Source organism: Salminus brasiliensis, chromosome 15, assembly GCF_030463535.1.
Source record: "Salminus brasiliensis chromosome 15, fSalBra1.hap2, whole genome shotgun sequence".
NCBI lineage: Eukaryota > Metazoa > Chordata > Actinopteri > Characiformes > Bryconidae > Salminus > Salminus brasiliensis.
In genome coordinates, this window is record NC_132892.1 from 5,137,379 (window position 1) to 5,158,808 (window position 21,430).

General features: G+C 43.3%; 1 protein-coding gene across 1 annotated transcript in view; it reads left to right on the forward strand.

Annotated features, from left to right (window-relative positions):
• elfn1b (extracellular leucine-rich repeat and fibronectin type III domain containing 1b) overlaps positions 1 to 21,207 on the forward strand; it is a 162,352-nt gene extending 141,145 nt beyond the window's left edge. Inside the window, exon 3 of the mRNA XM_072657659.1 lies at positions 13,733 to 21,207. Within this exon, the coding sequence (XP_072513760.1) occupies positions 14,107 to 16,548 (2,442 nt within the window). The 5' untranslated portion in view covers positions 13,733 to 14,106 and the 3' untranslated portion in view covers positions 16,549 to 21,207. The remainder of the gene's footprint in view (positions 1 to 13,732) is intronic.
• The last annotated feature ends 223 nt before the right edge of the window (positions 21,208 to 21,430 follow it).

Below are 21,430 nucleotides of genomic sequence, written 5' to 3' on the forward strand. Positions count from 1 at the left end.
TTGTTCCCACTTTCAAGCAGTTGCTAGGCAGTCTCTAGGGTGCTATGGTGGTTGCTATGGTGTTGCTATGAGGTGACTATGGTATTCTGGGTGGTTGCTGTAGTGTTGTTATGGTGTTGCTAAGTGGTTACTGCATGGTCTATAGGATGCTAGATGGTTGCTGTGGTGTTGCTATGTGGCTACAATGGCTACAATTTTCAGGTTGTTGCTATAGTGTTGTTATGGTGCTGCTAGTTATTTGCTATAGTTTTACAGGTTGCTATGGTGTTGCTAGATGGTCGCTGTAGTGTTGCTAAGTGGCAACTGTGGTATTCCAGGTGGTTTCTGTATAAAATATACATATAGCACAACTAATATGTGGTTAAATATTCCTCAGCAATTTGCACCTTGGCCAGACATGGTTGCTATGGTTTTGCTAAGTGGTTGCTATGGTGTTGTTATGGTATTGCTAGGTGGTTGCTATGTGGTTTCTAGGATGCTAGGTGGCTACTGTGGTATTCTGGGTGGTTGCCATAGTGTTGTTATAGTGCTGCTAGGTGGTTGCTATGTGGTCACTTGGGTAGTAGGTGGTTGATGTGGTGTTGCTACATGGCTGAAATTGTTTTTTGGGTTGTTGGTATAGTGTTGTTATGGTGCTGTAGTTGTTCGCTATAGTTTTACAGGTTGATAGATGGTTGCTATAGTGTTGTTAAGTGGTAACTGTGGTATTTCAGGTGGTTTCTACAGAGAATATACATCCAGCACATCTAATATCTGGTTAAATATCCCTTAGCAATTTGCACCTTGGTCAGACACTTTTGGTAGCCTATAATAGTGTATAACTATAATAGTGTTGATATGATGCTGCTAGGTGAGTGCTTTAGTGTTGCTAGATGATTGCTATAGTGTTGCTAAGTGGTTGCTGAGGTATCCCAGTTGGTCGCTATGGTGTTGATAAGTATACCATGTTGCAGAGGGGGCACAACGCAGATTAAGCAACCCAAATGAACGTGCTGCGAGTTGGTTGCCACAGTATCACAGGCTGCTGTGGTGTTGCTACATGGTTGCTAAGTGGTTGCTGTGGTATCCCAGGGCTACAACGCAGCTCACAGATGCCAGATGAACTGTGATAGCAGCTGGAGGGAGCAACTGAAAGCAGAAGGTAGGCTGACCAGAGACGGAAGAAGGGCTGACAGGCTACAGTCTCTTTAGCTAGCCAACTGCAGACAATGAAGTGAGGACAGCAGCGCTATCCAGTAGAACAAAGCTAGGCTAGGCTATGCTATGCTAGGCTAAGATGTGCCTCAGTAAGCTAATAAAAGCAGTGCTTATCATTTTGTTTAGCAGGAACCCTCCATAAAATAAAGATCGGCGTGTTTCATTCTGATGTAAAATAACAGGGCGGTAAACAGGTTTGTTACACAATCAATACATGGTGCTTTTGGCCCTTGGCTGTCCTCACTTCATGGTCTGCATGAAGTTTATTACAAAATGCAGTGTTACAGCCATGATACCCCTAACATTAGCAGCCATCAACAAGCTTCTGGCAGACTTCTGAGTGGAGAAGAATTGGTAGAGTGGTAGGGAAGGCCCTTCCCATCGAACAAGGTTGTCTTTGGTGTGTTTTGGGGTCATTGTCCTGTTACAAAACCCAATTGTGTCCAAGTTTTGACCAACTAGCTGAAGAATTTTGAGGAAGTCCTCCTTAATTTACCTTGTGCAATGGGACATATCCACAGACAGCACAACAGCCCCAGAGCATGATGCTACCACCACCACATTTAACAGACAGTACAGTTAGCACAGTCTCATTGTGCCATAAAAACTTCCTCCTCCAGGCTGTTTCTTCATTCATGGGCTCAGCTGCAAACTCGTTGTCAAGCTTGAAGGTGTGGCTTCTGAAGCAGAAGCTTCTTTCTTGAAAGGCAGCCACTCGGTCCACGGGGAGGTAAAACCTGAGCTTGACTGGAGACGGTGACGCTGTTGCTGCAGAACCAGCTTCCAGTTTATGGTAGGCCTGTTTATGGTAGGCCTGTGCTTTGGAGGTTCTTGGGTTGTTCCTAACCATCCAAACCAATATCCTCTCAGCTGAGGGAGACCCTGGCGCCACTGAATTAAGGGCCTACGCGCTATGCCAGCTTGCTTAATACAAATTAGGACCCCCACCCACTATTTTGTGTGTTGGAAACGGGACCAGTATAACAATGAAACCTAAAGTGCCTTTGTTAAGTTGTGCTACTTCATTGGTATGCTGCCAGTGCTTGCAGGCAACTGTGTGTGTTTGTGTGTGTGTGTGTGTGTGTGCACGAAAAAGACATTTTTAGAAGGAAGCTTCCTGGCGTTCATGCATACCTGAGATATAATAAATCTTATTTATTTATTTATATATTTATTTATTCATTTTGCTTGCATTAATGCAAATTCATACACAACTAGCAATCTGCATTTTCGCAGTGTGTAATGAGGCAGTTCTTTGTAAATTTAGCAGCCGGATTCATCCCGCTGCAGAAAACTTCAGCATTATCAGCTCATAGGAGAAAGGGGAAATAAATTAGGAGAAACACGTTCACTGTTTTATAAAGATACGACACAAATGTACACTCAAACAATGTCCATTTTTTAATCATTAAACAGGTCTATAAATATATGGTCTGTTTTACAGTTTATAGCAGTTTATCGCATCATTCTCTAATAAGGTGAATAAAGAAACTTGAGCCTACGACAAAACACATACTGACCAAACAGACCTAATAACAGCTACCACTTGTGAACTGTGCAGAAGTAGATTAGTATGGAAGTAAGTAAATAATATATTTGTGAAGCAGGCTAGCTGGTTGATATGGTATCACAGGTGGTTGCTATCATGTTGCTAAGTGGTTGCCAGGTGGTTGCTATGGTGCTGCTATAGTATTGCTATAATATTCCAGGTGGTTGCTATGCTGTTGCTAGGTAGTTGCTATGGTGTTGCCAGGTGGTTGCTATGATGCTGCTATGGTGCAAGGGTGTGCTATAATATCCCAGGTGGTTGTTATAGTGTTGATAAGTGCTAGATAATTACTGTGGTGTCCCTTGGTGGATGCCATGTTTTGCCAGATGATTGGTATGGCGTTGCTGAGTGGTTGCTAGGCAGTTGCTAAGGTGTTGGGGTATCAAATCAGTAAAAAGTTTGTGTATCAGTGTCGGGTATTGGATCAGTGAAAGGTTCGTGTATCAGTATCTGGTATCGGATTAGTAAAAGGTTTGTGAACCAGTAAATGGTATCGGATCAGTAAAAGGTTCGTGTATCAGTATCTGGTATCGGATCAGTAAAAGGTTCGTGTATCAGTATCGGATCAGTAAAAGGTTTGTGTATCAGTATCGGGTATCGGATCAGTGAAAGGTTCGTGTATCAGTATCTGGTATCGGATCAGTAAAAGGTTCGTGTATCAATATCTGGTATCGGATCAGTAAAAGGTTCGTGTATCAGTATCTGGTATCGGATCAGTAAAAGGTTCGTGTATCAGTAAATGGTATCGGATCAGTAAAAGGTTCGTGTATCAGTATCTGGTATCGGATCAGTAAAAGGTTTGTGTATCAGTATCTGGTATCGGATCAGTAAAAGGTTCGTGTATCAGTATCTGATATCGGATGAGTAAAAGGTTTGTGTATCAGTATCGGGTATCGGATCAGTAAAAGGTTTGTGTATCAGTGTCTGGTATCGGATCAGTAAAAGGTTTGCGTATCAGTATCTGGTATCGGATCAGTAAAAGGTTTGTGTATCAGTATCTGGTATCGGATCAGTAAAAGGTTCGTGTATCAGTATCTGGTATCGGATCAGTATAAGGTTTGTGTATCAGTATCTGGTATCGGATGAGTAAAAGGTTTGTGTATCAGTATCTGGTATCGGATGAGTAAAAGGTTTGTGTATCAGTGTCTGGTATCGGATGAGTAAAAGGTTTGTGTATCAGTATCTGGTATCGGATCAGTAAAAGGTTCGTGTATCAGTATCTGGTATCGGATCAGTATAAGGTTTGTGTATCAGTATCGGGTATCGGATCAGTAAAAGGTTCGTGTATCAGTGTCTGGTATCGGATCAGTAAAAGGTTTGTGTATCAGTGTCTGGTATCGGATGAGTAAAAGGTTTGTGTATCAGTGTCTGGTATCGGATCAGTATAAGGTTTGTGTATCAGTATCTGGTATCGGATGAGTAAAAGGTTTGTGTATCAGTGTCTGGTATCGGATCAGTATAAGGTTTGTGTATCAGTATCTGGTATCGGATGAGTAAAAGGTTCGTGTATCGTATCGGAAACAAAAAAATCTGTGCATCCCTAGAAAATGGGAGTGTGCTACACATGCTCTTGGCTGGGCGACGCTCAGCTGCTGGATAAGTGGAGATGATGGGTTTACGCACTGGATCACAGCTACACTATAAGCTTTTTTACGAGCCGCTGTAAGGCGTGGTTTCCTCACTGAGTAAAGTGTAAAGCTTGCATCTTCTCTGCTCCCGTTTCATGATCAACTTTGCTTGCCAGGTGTAAAAATAGCTCCACGCTGAAGACGTGCAAATTTATGCAGCTCTCGCAAAGTTGGCAAGAAAACAGAATTGACACTTTCTGTGTGACGGGGTTCAGAACCCATCTAAAATATGTTCACTCTTTCTCTCTCACACATACACACACTCAAGCACTTTCCTGACACATACTAACAACAACAAACATAATGACAGATGTAATGAGAACAAACACAGGTGCTTAGATGAATACATACAGCTGTAAGAAAACTTGACAGAAAAAAATAATATGGTAATAATTTAATTTATATCTTAATTTAATTTATAATTTAAACCACTTTTCAACTTGCATGTTTAAGGTGGCAGTAACTTCTGTAGACTCCTGTAGATGGCACTGCACAAGGATGATCAGTGTATAAAATGTGTATAAACCTGTAGGATGTGTGGCGGGACTCAGACTTTGAGAAGAGTGCAGTACAGTGCAGTGAGTGTCTCGTTGGATGTATGGAAAATGGGTTGCAAAGCTAATGTTAATGATTAGCACGCAAGAGGCCTTTGCTTACTTCTGAGGAGAATGAGGAGAACGACCTGTAGGCTGGGATTTTTGCCACTGCTGGTAGACCCGTATGACCGTAAGCTTCCATACACCTGCAGATTCGGCTACTTCCTTCACACTATGGTCTTCAGCACACCCAAATGCAATCACTCCTTTTTCTTAGCCAGTCATTGACCAATGAGACTTTCACTGCACTATACCACCTTTTTATACAACAGCATCTGCAGGAGCCTGAAATCACTACCACCTTAAACACTGTGTAGATGGTCCAGGTATCTAAATACATTATTTAAAAGCATGTCTCTCAGCAATAAGAGATTTCAGAGATTTTTACTGTAGAGATTTCAGATCCCATTGGAACAGAGTCAGGTAAACATAAATGCATGAGCAAGAAAGTAGTTGAGATCTTGTGAGCTAGTCTGAAGAACAAAGCTTGGTTCCTGCTTGGGTTCTCCTGGACACTCCCAGCCAGCACGGTGCTGATTTAGCAAAACCAGGGGTTGGATGATCACTATAAATAATACTAGACTCTACTAGACTGTCCACAGTGATGGACAAATCAGGATTTAGAATGAATGTTAAGATCATAAGACTAAAAAAATCCTGCACCTTATACTTGGGGCTACGCATAGGTCCTATCACCCCTATTGTAATCAACCCCTACATCACAACAGACCCCTCAGTGCCGTGTCTTGGTGAGTAGTTCTTTGCTAGCTTTGGTGTTAAAGGCATTTACTAATGTTGCTAATGGTGCCAATGTTGCCAATGTTTACACGGACTGGAGTGGTAGGACTTAAACCTGCCGGATAGATTTTTCCTCCCCCTATACTGTGGTCCCAGACCCACTCCCTCCAAGCTCACATCACAGAATTTAGCCAGATTATTCACAAATTGAACACCACAGCCTGTATCTCCCACCATACTACACCTTCAGGCACAAACTGCCCTTCCTCACCCCACCTCAGCTCCTCTCATCCACAAACACAGACTACAACTCTCAGCTATTTCTGAACATTCCTTCATGGCTGCCCTCATGGTTTTAGAAGAGCTTAGCCGTTACTCTGTTATTTAGAGACTGGTTCTGGTTTAGTTTGTAAATAACTTTATTGTATTTGTTTGATTAACAGCTTAGAGGTTTAAATTTCTGCTTGCATGGGTATCCCAAGGATCCACTCCTGGAGGTTTTGCGTTTCTGTTAGCAAGGATATCCCAAGGATCAACTCCTGGAGGTTTTTAAATTATGCTAGCAAGTATATCCCAAACATCAACTCCTGGAGGTTCTACGATTTATGCTAGCATAGGTATCCCAAGGATCAGCTCCTGGAGGTTTTAAAATGATGCTAGCCTGGGTATCCCAAACGTCAGTCAAGCTTTTACGATTTATGCTAGCATTGGTATCCCAAGGATTGATTAACATATTGATTAACAGATTGATTGAAATAAACTTGCCTTCCCTTGTATCTGTTGGTTTTCAATGTGCACCATACAGCAGCAGATGTCCAATGTCCAATGCGCCACATGTATTTGCATTGTTGGCAGAACAGGATGCTTTATAATACAACTCCTGGAGGTTTTACGATTTATGCTAGCATTGGTATCCCAAGGATCAGATCCTGGAGGTTTTAAAATGATGCTAGCATGGGTATCCCAAGGATCAACTCTTGGAGGTTTTTAAATTATGCTAGCATTGGTATCCCAAGCATCAGCGCCTGGAGGTTTTTTAAAATTATGCTAGCTTGGGTATCCAAAACATCAACTCCTGGAGGTTTTCAATTTATGCTAGCATTGGTATCCCAAGGATCAACTCCTGGAGGTTTAAATATCTGCTAGCATTGGTATCCCAAGGATTGATTAACATACTGATTAACAGATTGATTGAAATAAACTTGCCTTTCCTTGTATCTGTTGGTTTGTTGATCATTCAGTGTGCACCATACAGCAGCAGATGTCCATTGTCCAGCAGCGATGTCCAATGCGGCACAAGTATTTGCATTGTCGGCAAAACAGGATGCTTCATAATTCAACTCCTGGAGGTTTTACGATTTCTGCAGGCATGGGTATCCCAAACATCAGCTCCTGGAGGTTTTTTAAAATGATGCTAGCCTGGGTATCCAAAACATCAACTCCTGGAGATTTTCCGATTTACGCTAGCATTGGTATCCCAAGGATCAACTCCTGGAGATTTAAATATCTGCTAGCATTGGTATCCCAAGGATTGATTAATGTATTGATTAATGGTTTGAAATAAACTTGCCTTCCCTTGTATTTGTTGGTTTGTTGATCATTCAATGTGCACCATACAGCAGCAGATGTCCAGTGTCCAGCAGTAAGGTCTAGTATTTGCATTGTCGGCAGAACAGAAGGCTTCATTATACAGCTGGTCCTAAACACCATAAGTTGCCTGGCTTGCCCTGTTCCTTTTAAAAGCTGGATAACAGCAGCTGAATGCTTCCAAACCATCCCACTACAATCACCATGCTTCACAGTTAGCATGGCATTGTCACTTTAACAGCAGTTTAGCTGAGGCAAGAGACACCTGCAGTTCTTTAGATGTCGTTCTCAGGATCTTTGTTGCATCCTGGATGATTTTACGCCTTGCTTTTGCAGAGATCGTTGGTAGGGCATCACTGCTGAGAAGATTGTCTGTTCCTGACTTTCTCCATTTTGACAGTATAGCTTTCATTGCCAGTCAGTTGAGCCCTAGAGCCTTAGAAATCACTTTGTAGTCTTTTCCAGACTGATGGGCATCCACAAGCCTTTTCTGAGCTTCTTTCTCTGGTGGTTATCCGACGCTGGTCAGACTTCTTCTGTCTGATGCCTTAGTTTAGCGGGACTGTGTCCCAAACCACACACTACCACACACTACACAGTGTTTCATAACTAGCCACCATTAGAACCGCATTCATTAGTGTAGTTACCTCAGTAAATCTTGGTCATGCTACTATCCATTGGCAGCTGGGGCACTGAGAGAGAGCAATTGGCCTAGCTCTCTCCAGAGTGGGTAGATGATACTTTGGTCAGAACTGGCCAGGTACACAGCACTTTGGTTGCCCGGTGACATTGCATTAGCAGCAGTTCTAAAAAAAAAAAGGCACTGGCTGGCTGTGCATGTGTTGATGGAGGCGTGTGTTGGCCATGACCCTTCCAGTGTGGGGGGCACTGCATGTGATGGTGGTAGAATATGTATGGGTTGGGTAACTGTTGTTCCAAATTGAGGATAAAATGGTAGAAAATCTGAAAATAAAAAGATTGAAGGGTTGGATTTTAAGTTGCCTGCCAATCCAGACCGGGACTAAACCATAACAGGGTATCATTTTCTTGCTTGGTCCAGACCAAGGGAACTCAACTACAAGTATAAACATACACTTAAACATAACCCAAATCAGTACCAAAATTATTTTAAAAAATGACTATGGACACCAACTGTCCCCCTTGGTGTTTCGAAAGCTTGCCAGGAACAAATTGTGTGTGTGTGTGTGTGTCAGTTTGTTGGATTGGTCCAATTATGTGTCATTGAACACCCCCACATTCCACAATGGCAATAGCAATTACTTAAAGATCTCCAAACACACACTCAAAGCCTTCCGGTTGGGTCTCTAAAAGTCCACATAGAGCTGCATTAAGGGACGGGCGGAATGTTGTTTATGATGGCAGGCCCTGTTTTGCCATCTTCTCCTTCGAAACTCTGAAGTTGGACTTCTTTCTTCCTCAATGGTAGCTCCCAGCGTGGCAACCGCATCCTTCACAACCACGCTAATTGTCCGGTTTCTCGAATAAGCCGACACTATAAAGCAAATCTGCCAAGAAAAGCTGAGAAAACGCCACCAACGCTGCAAAAACTCTTAAATCTGGTCAATGTCCCAAATATTTCCCATTCTGAGATTGTTGACCATGGTACCAAAAGGAACCAAAACTAACGCAACCATCATAGACAGCAAGGTTAGTATTTCGTCTGAACTGACAAGGGCGGCATAATAAGTTTACACTCATAGGGGGCAAGAAGAAGGAAGGAAGGAGGGTAACCATAACAACAAAATAAGGAATTTCGTCAGGGGTGTCGCTAACCGAAACACACCCCATACCCGATTTGTGCTGGTGCAAATTGGCAAAGAGACGTGGATTGGGTAGAAACAGTGCCAAGTGCCAAGGTGGTGGTGTTGCTGCCCATGCATACCAACTCGGCCTTCCTAGTCATCGCTGGCTAGCAGGCTAACCAGGGTTAAGACATCCTAAGCTTATAACATACATTATATAACAGCTATAACAGTTAGTGGAGCAGGTGCCTGGCTGGCTAGCTAATAAAGCTAATCTACACTCAACCACCCTCCTGCCTAACATGACACAGCTGTTACATTCAAATGTTTAACTAACATTAGCTCTATCTAACTAACATTAGCTTTAGCATTTTGTGATCACAGATTTCTATTGACTACTCGATCTGCATCCCCTGGTCAGCTTCCCCAGCATTACTACCACGGTGGTCACATTGCTATCCCTGCCTTAGCCTCGCCCCCGTGCCGCCCACTAGCCTTGCCCAGCATCGCTACCACAGTGTTTTCAGTGCTATTAGTGCAGCATTAGCATAGCTATTGCAATGGCTACCGGCCATGTCCAGCATCGCTAACACAGCATTAGTCCCAGGCCACGTTCAGAAGGTCCAGGGCTCCTCACATCTAAAAACTAGTAAATGTGTAGTCTACAACTTAGGGCTTGAATTCTTTACCAGGCAGAGTCACATGAAATGCTACAGGAAACTTAATAGAGGTCATTCTGTACCACAGAACTCTTCCACAATAAAGAATTTCAATAGCTATGGTATCGACTACCAAATTGCTGGTACTAGGACATCTTTAGTACAAATACAGTCCTCAAATCTGTTGAAATATCGGCCCGATTACTGTGAAAATGATTGAATCCGTGATTCATTGCTAGGAGGAATAGGAGAAATATGGCGAGATAACAAAAAAAAAAAGAACTACACAGAAAGTCAACGTTCCGTTATGCCCCAGTTCTCCCCTACTGTGAAGTACTATGGACAGTTGAAACCAGTTTCAGGTCATTCCAAGTGACCGATCAATGGGTTTAGAACAGCCTAGATATTATTCTCTTAGTCTGAGGCTGGTTGTGGTTTGATCTGTAAATAAACGTCGGTCTGTTGATCATCCTATACAGCACCATACGGAAGCGATGTCCAGTTCCTGGACTTGGGTCTTTGCATTTGTTGATCATCCTATGGGCAGCGATGTCCAGTTCCTGGACTCGGGTCTTTGCATTTGTTGATCATCCTATGGGTCTGTGCATTGGTGCTGAAACAAGATGTTTCATAATACAGCCGGTCCGGAATACCTTAAGTGTGTGAATCAAAGGCTGCTCTGGGTAGCGCAGCCTATCGCCGGCACCACAGTCACCATGGAGACTGTCTCTATGGACTAGGAGGTCCCTCTGAACCGGCTCTGTTTTGCACAGATCTCGCCGCTTCTCCAGTTTCAGCGGAACAACCATGTGACGGATATTATTACAATTATTCCTCTCTCTCTCTCTCTCCCTCGCCCTCTCAATCAGATGAAGAGTGAGTGAGATGGACTGGCACTAGAACAGATTTCCTCCCCCTTGGTGTTTCGAAAGCTTGCCAGGAACAACTTCACTCTGTTTATGTGTGTGTGTGCATCTCAGTTTGTTGGATTGGTCCAATTATGTGTCATTGAACACCCCCACATTCCACAATGGCAATAGCAATTACACAAAGATCTCCAAACACACACTCAAAGCCCTTCGGTTGGGTCTCTGAAAGTCCACATAGAGCTGCATTATGGGGCCGGCGGAATGTTGTTTATGATGGCAGGCCCTGTTTTGCCATCTTCTCCTTCGAAAAATTCTGAAGTTGGACTTCTTTCTTCCTCAATGTAGCTCCCAGCATGGCAACCGCATCCTTCACAACCACGCTAATTGTCCGGTTTCTCGAATAAGCCGACACTATAAAGCAAATCTGCCAAGAAAAGCTGAGAAAACGCCACCAACGCTGCAAAAACTCTTAAATCTGGTCAATGTCCCAAATATTTCCCATTCTGAGATTGTTGTAAGAACATTATTAGATTATTAAACTTATTTATACATGTTATACTCGATGTATAAATAATAAGAACATCACTCAAACGCAGTTTGACAGGCCTATTTTACAACCCTGTTATTTTGTCTCATAAAACACGCTGTTGTTTTTTTTTACAGTGGGTTTGTTCAAAGAAATTAGCTCCACCTTATTGGCTAGTTTGCATCACTAATATGGCCACCTTAGTGATATAAACTAGCCAATAAGGTGAAGCTAATTTCTTTTAAATGGAGTTATGTAATAACTGAAAGTTTGGGAGAAGGAACACGACCAAGCTCCTCCCCTCCATTACTACGCACTATAAAACCGTTCCTCTCCCTTCTCGTTCTTGTGATAAAACTTGCACCCCACCACCACCCCTGCTCCTCCTGATGATCCAATTATGCTCAACCTCTACCTGACAAGAGGGGGTCTGGCTTCGGGTTCCATCCGCTCAAAGCCTCCCAGAACTCCAGCCCATATTTCTCAAGTTCTACTTCCTTGCCTCTAGCTAGCGTGGTCCGCACTCGCAAACAAACAGTTGCAAAGTTGCAAAGCATAGCCTAGTCTTTTCTAGCTTAGCATAGCTTAGAACTGTAGGACATAGAACATATTTTTGGAATTATTCCAAAATTACAAGTCATTTCGGGCTCCTCTCGGTGTCCATGGTGAGCAGTTTGCTAGCCTGAACGATTGTAGCCTTTAGGCCTAACAGCACTTGTGCTAATGCAGCTAGTATTAGCTTTTAGGCTCACTTCACAAGGGTTCGCCAACAATTCCATGTTCTCCTGAAGTTTGGCGTCACTAGTTTAGGTTCATCAGTGGCTGTGTAAATATAACGAGTCAAGACTGTTACATCACAGTTTGGGGGTTTTAGAATTGGCATGTTTTATAGCTCTGTTTTAGTTACTTTTAAAATCCATGGTTTGTCACTTCTATGTACCGAACAGCTTTCAGCTATGCCAAGATGTACAGTTTTTCACTGTAGGGCTCCTTTTTCATTTTATTTTACCCAAAGGTTTTAAAGTTGCATTAGTACTTAGTGATTTGGCTGCTCCTAATATTGCTATTTTTCTGGTAGGTTTGTTTTCTTTAGTCAAATGATGGCCTTCTTTACTTACATCATCACCTCTTTGGACCATATGGTGATTCCATGAGTTCCCATGAACGGCTACCAAAGGCAAAGTCAACACCGGATGTCAACTCTAGACCTTCAATCTCTTTTAATTTGTCATGGAATAAAAGGTGAACGGGCCACTGTTACTGTTACAAGGCCTTTGGACGGTCACCAGGCAGCAGGTTCAGTCATTGAAGCAGAATGATTTTGTAGATGGCCACATTTAGTGAACACACCACTCTCTGGCAAGCCTTTATATGTGTGTGTGTGTGGGGTTTGTTCATGCTGTGAGGTGAAAACTGACTGTCAGGTGCACATTATGAATGATTTACTCTGGAACAGTCCTCTTGATCTTTACCCCCCGCCCCTTGCATCCGCCCCTTGCTGTCTACAAAGCCTTTGCAGAACGCACTCTTTAGAAGGGGTCAGACCTGTTCGTTTCATCTAGAACATACATGTATTTATTTAAGTCAAGGAATGCATCAGACACTGCCAGTGCATTAGCAGCAAGGTAAACTTAACATGGACTTAAATACTAAAGAGCGTCAAACTGTGGTGTTCACCGCCTCAGTTCCTCAGGAACTTACCCTGACTGCTTCTTCTCTCTAGGCCTGTTTTGATTTGGGTCACTGATTAATTAATTAGATAAAAGTATTTGAGAGTTTGCCTTCATTAGCTGATTCAGAAAGGCCTTCAGAGCTAATAGGGTGCCGAGATGTACGTGCAAAGTCTTCTGTAAAGTGTGTGCATGTTATCAGGATGAGTGGCTAAGCTGTTTCCTGTGTGCTGTCAGACAGTAATTGGGCTGTGTGTGTGTGTGTGGGGGGGGGGGGGGGCTGTGGGAGGGGGGGAGGGGGGGTGACGGTGCTTGATCTAAGCTATTTTTAGTTCAGAGCAGGGAAGCAACCATAATGACTGTGTACATAAGAATCGTAGAGTCAGCTAAACAAAATTCCTCTTTCTCACCTTTGCGTAGGAAGTTGTACGGAAGCATATGCTGCCAAAGTACTGTGTGTTAACAGTTGAGGAACACTCTGGGCATTGGGCATTGATTAAGCCTATTTGTTAACTAAATTGCAGTGTCAGTGGTGAAATCACCATAAGAACCCATGCTTTTCTCTGGGCTTAGCCTTAATCTGGGTCTGGGAAACCAAGTGGGAAACTGTCTCCAAGTCTGGATGGAAGTATTCCAATTAGATAGACAACTTTATTTTTAATACTATATATATCACTGCCATGGACAACGTCACTAAGTCACTTTATACAACAGGAATAGACATAAACATACATATTTATATTTAGCTTTTAGACTATACCTGTCTCAGAATTTCTACAGAACCCTCCTGTCTTTGTATATTCTGTATTTTGTGTGTATTTTGTATTATTGTATTATTTTAATATGTTTAGTATGTATATAGAGCATCAACCTGAGCTTTACCACAAGCATTTCAATGCATAAATGTCCTGACTTGAAACTTATGCTCATGTTCTTGTCTTTCTTTGCAGGGTCCAAGAGGTCAGAAATGAGGCCTTCGAACGCAAACTTCCCCGCCAGCTCTTTACGGGTGCTCCTTGGATTGGCTCGGATATTCAATCTGAACAGAAGTTGCGCACAACCGTATCCAGGAGCGTAACTGGACTTCCAGCCCAACTGACGCTTCCAGCTTCCACCAAATTCTGTTGTCACTGAAAAGCACTGATAAGCCACAATCCACATATCCGTCCAGCGGGCATTCCATCTGTGACTGGGCTTGACCAGTGAACATAAGCCTGCTCTGTAAAGTCTGCATTATTATCCAACACCAGTTAAAGCCTTGCTCTTACTCCCTGCGGAGTACTTGCTACTCAGCACCATACCTGAGCTACCACCCGGGTGAGCCATGAATCAAGCACAGTTATCCAGTTCCGCTCGGTCAAGTGGCAAAGGAGGAGGTGGTGGTATGGAGACCAGTGCCTTACTCTGGTTGACTGTGGCTGTTGCATTTTTCTCATTCTCATGGGTGCCTGTCGCTCGGGCCGATTGTTGGCTGATTGAAGGCGAGAAGGGTTTTGTATGGCTGGCGATCTGCAGCCAGAACCAGCCGCCGTACGAAGCTATCCCGTTACACATCAACAGCACCATCGTCGACCTGCGCCTCAATGAAAACAAAATCCGGAGCATCCATTTATCGGCTTTAAGCCGCTTCAGCAACCTCACCTACCTGAACCTGACCAAGAACGACATCTCCTACATAGAAGACGGGGCGTTCTCGGCTCAGTTCAACCTGCAGGTGCTGCAGATCGGTTTTAACAAGCTAAGGAACTTGACAGAGGGTATGCTGAGAGGCTTGGGAAGGCTGCAGTACCTGTACCTTCAGGCTAATCTGATCGAGACCGTCTCACCGAATGCCTTCTGGGAATGCCCAGCCATTGAGAACATCGACCTCTCCATGAACAGGATTCAGCAGCTGGATGGAAGCACATTCCGAGATCTGACAAAACTGACCACATGTGAGCTCTACTCAAACCCGTTCGGTTGCTCGTGCGAGCTGCTGGGATTCTTGCGCTGGCTAGCCTCATTCCCCAACAGGACAAGTGAGAGGATGATATGCGATACACCAGCTGGCTTTGCTGGGTACAGCCTCCTGAGCCAGAATCCCAGGATGCCGACGTTCCGGAACGCTTTCCATGCTCTCTCTACTGTCTGCACGGACGAGTACGTGACCCCGCACCTGCTCGGATCGTCAGACGGGGGCACACCCACAATCCTGCCGGATTTGAGTCCCTGTGGTTTAGACGACTGCCCTTCGGGGACAATTCCAGAGGAGACCATCAGCATCAGCCCAACGTATTTTGACCCGGATGCCCGTCCAGTCATAAAGCTCAAAGAAATGACACACACAAGTGCAGTTATCACAGTCCACATCCCAAACCCTTACCGCAAAATGTACATCCTTGTCCTTTACAATAACAGCTTCTTCACAGACATCCAGAACCTCAGAAGTCAAAGGGAGGATATCGAGTTGCAGAACCTGAAATCGCATACAGACTACACATACTGCGTGGTATCGATACGCAACTCCTTGCGGTTTAACCATACCTGCTTGACCATCTCCACCAGCCCAAGGATATTGCCAGAGCGTGTGCCAAATGACGCGACTACCACGCACTACATCATGACTATACTGGGCTGCTTCTTTGGAATGGTCATAGTCTTAGGTGTGGTGTATCACTGCCTGAGAAAACGCAAGCAGCCAGATGAGACAAAGATCAAGAAACTTGAGAAGATGAAAAGGAATCTGATTGAGATGAAATATGGATCGGAACTGGAAGGTGGGACTATCTCACAGCTATCCCAGAAACAAATGATGTCCGCTGGGGAAACCATTCAGAGGATGCCATATTTACCGGCTGCCAGCGAATCAGACCAGTACAAGGTGCAGGAGCTGTCTGGCACACCTAAAGCGACGAAAGGAAATTACATGGAAGTGAGGTCCGAGCAGTCGGACCGAATGGAATGCAACATTCCCCCATCTGAAAACAGCCAGGGATCTGTGGCCGAGATCTCAACGATCGCCAAGGAAGTGGACAAAGTCAATCAGATCATCAACAACTGCATTGATGCTCTCAAATCCGAGTCCGCGTCCTTCCAGGCTGTGAAATCCGGTGCCGTGTCCACAGCTGAGCCTCAGCTGGTCCTCATTTCGGAGCACCCACCAGGCAAGTCTGCTCTTCTATCGCCAGTGTACAAAGGAGGCTACCACCACCCCTTGCAGAGGCATCACAGCATGGAAGCTCAGCCGAAGCGCGCCAGCACGTCCTCGAGCGGTTCTATGCGCAGTCCTCGATCTTTCCGCTCGGAAGGAGCCTACCGATCGGAGTCCAAGTACATCGAGAAGTCTTCTATGGACGAGTCGGGAATTCTGACGGTCACTCCAGCCGCAGCAATACTTCGGGCAGAGGCTGAGCGGATACGACAGTACAGCGAGCACAGGCACTCCTACCCTGGCCCCCACCACTTGGAGGAATCGCTGGAGGTTTCGGGCAGCCGGAAGTCATCCATCTTGGAGCCGCTAACCCGCTCGCGGCCGAGGGAGCTCTCCTATTCGCAGCTTTCTCCGCAGTACCACAACCTTAGCGGTTACTCCAGCCCGGAGTACAGCTGCCGGCCATCCCTCAGTCTATGGGAGCGGTTCAAACTCCACCGCAAGCGCCACAGGGACGAGGAGGAGTACATGGCTGCTGGTCACGCATTAAGGAGAAAAGTACAGTTTGCCAAAGACGAGGACCTACATGACATCCTTGACTACTGGAAGGGTGTGTCTGCTCAACAGAAATTATGATCGCTCCTTTTCTAGCATACTCGAGCGTGGTCCTCACTTGCCACACTTCACTTTCTGGACCAAACAAAGGCAGTCTTGATAATTCAACTAAAAAAAAAACAAACAAAAATCACTCATTTTTAGAGAGATATAGCTTAGATTATAATTCTGACTTCATTCAACTAGCTATTTTTACTATTTGACAGCGAAACAGAATACGGTAGATCTCGCAGTGTGTATGTGCCAAATGATACTAGATAACTTTTAACAATATTAACCTCAAATCAGAACACTTTTTATATATGAAAAGTAACAATAGGCTATTATTGTATTACTTATTATTACTATCATTGTCATTATTCTTATTCTTATTGCCTCTCTCTTCATTGTTCCTTATCCGTATTATTATTATTATTATGATTATTATTAATTAAGGTTGATTATTCTTATTGATTCTATAATTAATCTTTGGTTATCGCATGGCCGTGTCCTGTGACAGTATATTGACTGTTGTGCACTCGGAGCAAAAAACGTTGAGCTCGAAAACGTCTGCCGAACACTGTTTGCCACAATTTTTCGGGATTCCAAACAAACTGTGCTACTTTTTCCTAAATACTTTATTTCCCACCTTTAAAGACTGTTCAGCGGGACTGCTGCAGAGTTCTCCCTCGATTCAAGGGGACCTGAGTAGGGAAAGGGGTTCAATTTGCCGCAGAAAACACCTGTGCTGGATTTTCAACAACAAAAAAAAAAAAACGGGGACTTTTGGGAAACAGCTTCTGTTGGCGCTTTCTTCGCTCTTCTTTTGTAAAGTTTATGTTCAAATCTGCAATGAATGTCTCTAAAGTCCTTACGGATTAAATCTGCACTGTTCAATTACACACACACACACACACACAGAAAAACACACACCAGAACACAGACACATGCACGCCGTTGTTTGTTTTGTTTGTTTTTTTGGTGTTTTTTTTTTTTTTTATTTCCCCAGGTTGAGTTGCAAAAGTCATTTAACATTTCAAACAGTGCCACAGGGGTCACTGACCTTACAGACAGACACACACACACACACAACCTCAGTGTACACAGATCATACATATAGGAGAATGAATGTATAATGAATATTCTAGCTTTCTCAGAAACCAGTCGTCTGTGTTTTGGACTAACCTCATTGTTCAGTGTTGAATTTACAGGCCCCCAGTTATTTTGATTTATTTATTTATTTGTTTTATGTTTCCGAATAACCGAGATAAAGGGGCAAGTGTCACGTCCGGCCACCTCTTCCTCTATGCTAGTAGTCTAAACCCCTTGGTCTGACCTCCAGACCAAGTTCTTGCAAGATCAGCTCTGTAGAAAGACGTTCGCAGAGTTTACTGAGACGGGTCTTCTCTCCTTTAGCTACTGAGCTCAGCTCTAAACTGCTGACCCTGGCAATTTCCGAACAGAGCAATCTTTCCTCACAGACAGCACTGCTGATAGACCGTTTAGACGCCACTGCTGGGATTGTGCTATAAATTCTGAAGAGCTGCTCACTACAAAGAGGCCACAGTCGTTACAGACTTCTGTCATGGTGGTGGCTTGGACAGTGTCTTTTTTTGTTTATGGACAACCCGATTTGACTTGTCTCCCTGGGCTCTAGGTTGACGATGGAAAATGCTGCGGAGTCAAAAATAAGGATGACCATGTGGATAGCTATGTAGAGGTGGTCTAGATATGCTAGTTAGCATGCTGACATTATTGATCCAGGAAACTTTACCGAAAGGTTCCCAAGGTTCCATGTTCCCAATGTAGTTCCCAAGGCCCTACACTCTTTAAAATAAAGGTGCTATAGATGGTTCCTTTCTCCCTCCCCCCTGCCATTTTCTACCTAATTTGGAAGGCCAAATTATCACTAGCATTGCCACCAACATCAGGACGGGAAAGACTAGCACATGTCTCCTCTGACACAAGTGAACTACTGCCCCAACTCCAGTACAACAGCTGACAGACGCCTGTGCTGACCAACACCACAGTAGAAGTGATGTGGTGAGAAGGTGCTATCAACCCACCCCTGAGAGAACAAGATCAACTGTGTCCTCTTGGACTCCGGTTGCTCTGAAAGCTGGCAAACAGCACAATCCAGGAATCGAACCAGCGATCCTCGGATCATTAAAAATACGCCTTAGTCCACAAATGATTCTTTAATTGATGGTGTAGAAGAACCCACTTTTGGTTCCATGAAGAACCATATTTGTAATAGAGATGTATGTAAGTGTACCTTGGTAAAGAACCTTCACACTCTCACACCTTCTTTACAAACATGGTTCTTTATGGAACCCACAGTGGTTCTTCTATGGCATTTCTCAAAGAACCATCTGTAGCACCTTCAGAGAAGACAAGACACCCATATTCACCATGTGTTGGACACAGGTGCAATTTGGCCTCCATTAACCCATCCCTAGTGAACACACAGTGATAGTGAGCACACATGCCCGGATTAGTGGGCAGGCCTTACTGCAGCTCCCGGAAAGCAGAGAGTGCCCTAAGCCTGGCTCAAGGGCCCAACAGTGGCAGCTTGCCAAGCCGAGATATCAGACCCTATTGCAACGCTATCATCAATAGCCTGGTGCTCTAACCGCTGACCTCCACTGCCCCTCGGTTTATGATCAGGTGTATAAGAAAACATCAATATATCAAAGTATTGCGATATTATGTTTTGCACTACTGTATTCATTCTCAAAAATACAGTATTTGGAGGCTCCGAAAGGGTCAGCAGACTAAGACGCTGACGCTGACACTAGGGCCCGAAGATCTTGACTTTAAATTCTGAGTCACGTTGCTTTGCCATCAGCAGCCGAAGCTAGAGAGAGCACAATTAGCCATGCTCTCACCAATGCCACCAGAGCACAGCTCTGCTAATGATAATGATGGATAAGGGTTAAACAAGAGGTTAAACTAGAAAACTTGCAATAAGGACGACTATCATTTAACTTACAGAACTTTCTAATGCTATCTGATCTACGTTCAATAGCCAATGAGCTGCTCATAATTTTTGTAGCTGATTTGTAGCCCATTTAGCTCCACTCAGTAAGCACCCACCTGATTTGTTAGTCTTTTTTGGTGGAATGGAAAAAAAAAGCCATTTACATTTATGGCATTTAGCTTATACTCTTATCCACAGCATCATACATTTAAATTATGCTATGCCTGAAATTAGTGTTAAGTATCCTAACCTAATTAATTAATTGATTATCACTTAACTAGTACTGGACATTAATGTTCTACAATGATGCTGACATGTATATTTGTAGATATGACTACGGTTTGGATGTTGGTCTTATTTTCACATTGAGGCAACATGTGGCGAAAGCATGGGACCATGGGAACATTGATATTTCATAGACAGTTTAATTAGGAAATGATGGAAACACAGTACATACACAGGACGTAGGTAACCCTGTTAACCCTTTCACAAGTACACTCCCACCCGTGGGACGCGATTGTTTAGCTTCGAAAGGGACGCAGCAATCTTTAATTCTACCGATTCATATAAACAGTCGACTAATTGGGCCTCCCACAACATACAGCGCATCCCAAAAATGCAGGAATTCTCCCTTCCACAAGCTAGACTTTACTTAAGGAAGGGTCAATACATTTCTCTGTTATTTTTATTGTAACGAAACAGTTAAGGGATGAGCTGCTTCAAAAATAAGCACTATTTTAAGGAAATTGTTTTTCAACAACTAACAAATAAGACCTCATTAAATACAGGTAGCATGGTACGATCAGGCGAGCAATACAGTATTAGGTATCTCAGTAGATCAGTAGATAGGGCTGTTTGCTGTCGTCTGGGTAATTTAAGGAGAAAATGGTGTGGAATGGGCCTTGTGTAAGAGAACTTGATCACCCTGCTCCCCTACCTCCAAGATGGTCCTGCAAATGAGAGTATGTTCTCAGAGATTATCAGGTACACTTTGTGGGTGTACAATTACAGATCACTGGAGAACTGATTCTCAGCATAGCAGCGACTCAAACATGGGAGTGACGTAGTAGTACGTTGTGTCTGGTGTTTTCTGCTGGTTTGGGAATAGCCAGCCAGACATATCCAGCTAACAGCAGTCCTGGGGTCTTAAAAAGGCCACCCTACAAATAAAGGCCCTTTTATACCTTTCATTTTCGCCATCAGGGCTAGAAACTCCACAGCTCTCATAAATTCCCTCTCGTTATTTTTCACTGTTCCCCGTCCACTTCTGCTCTCTTCAGCTTCCATCCTTCACACGAGTGCTCATTAGCGAGTCTTTGTCTGTGGTTCTTTGTGGACATGTACAGACTGGGATGCACCTGAATAAGCTTAAAAAATGGCTACATAAAGTCCCTGTAAAGTTCTCAATGTCATTCCCTAGCTTTTCAGCTCTGCTCTGCTATATTTCTTCTTTAACTTCTGCATTTTGGTCAGCGCGGTGACCATCAGATAAACGGCAGTTTTTAAACCAACCATTTACAGAATATTTTTGTGTAATAATTATCACCTATTGCTCTTAGTAATGTACTTGTTTTACTCTTATTAACTAACTATTGCTAAAATAGTGTTAACCATTGTTGGCCATCCTGGCAATCCTGGCAAAATAAATAAAACTAAAAAAAGCAAAGAAATGAAATAGCAACATTTAAAGAAAGAAAAAGAGCAACATGAGGGGGGGTTTATTTAATTTTATTTATTTATTTTGCACTTTAATTGTTTTTATTTTTATTTTTTTTATTTTGTTTTTATGTTCACACTTTTTAATTTAGTTTTTATTTTTGCATTTTTAATTTTGTTCTTATTTTTTAATTTTTTAATTTTATTTTTAATTTTGCACTTTTTTATTTTGTTTTTATTTTTGCACTTTTTAAATCTTTTTATTTTTGCACCTTGTAATTGTTTTTA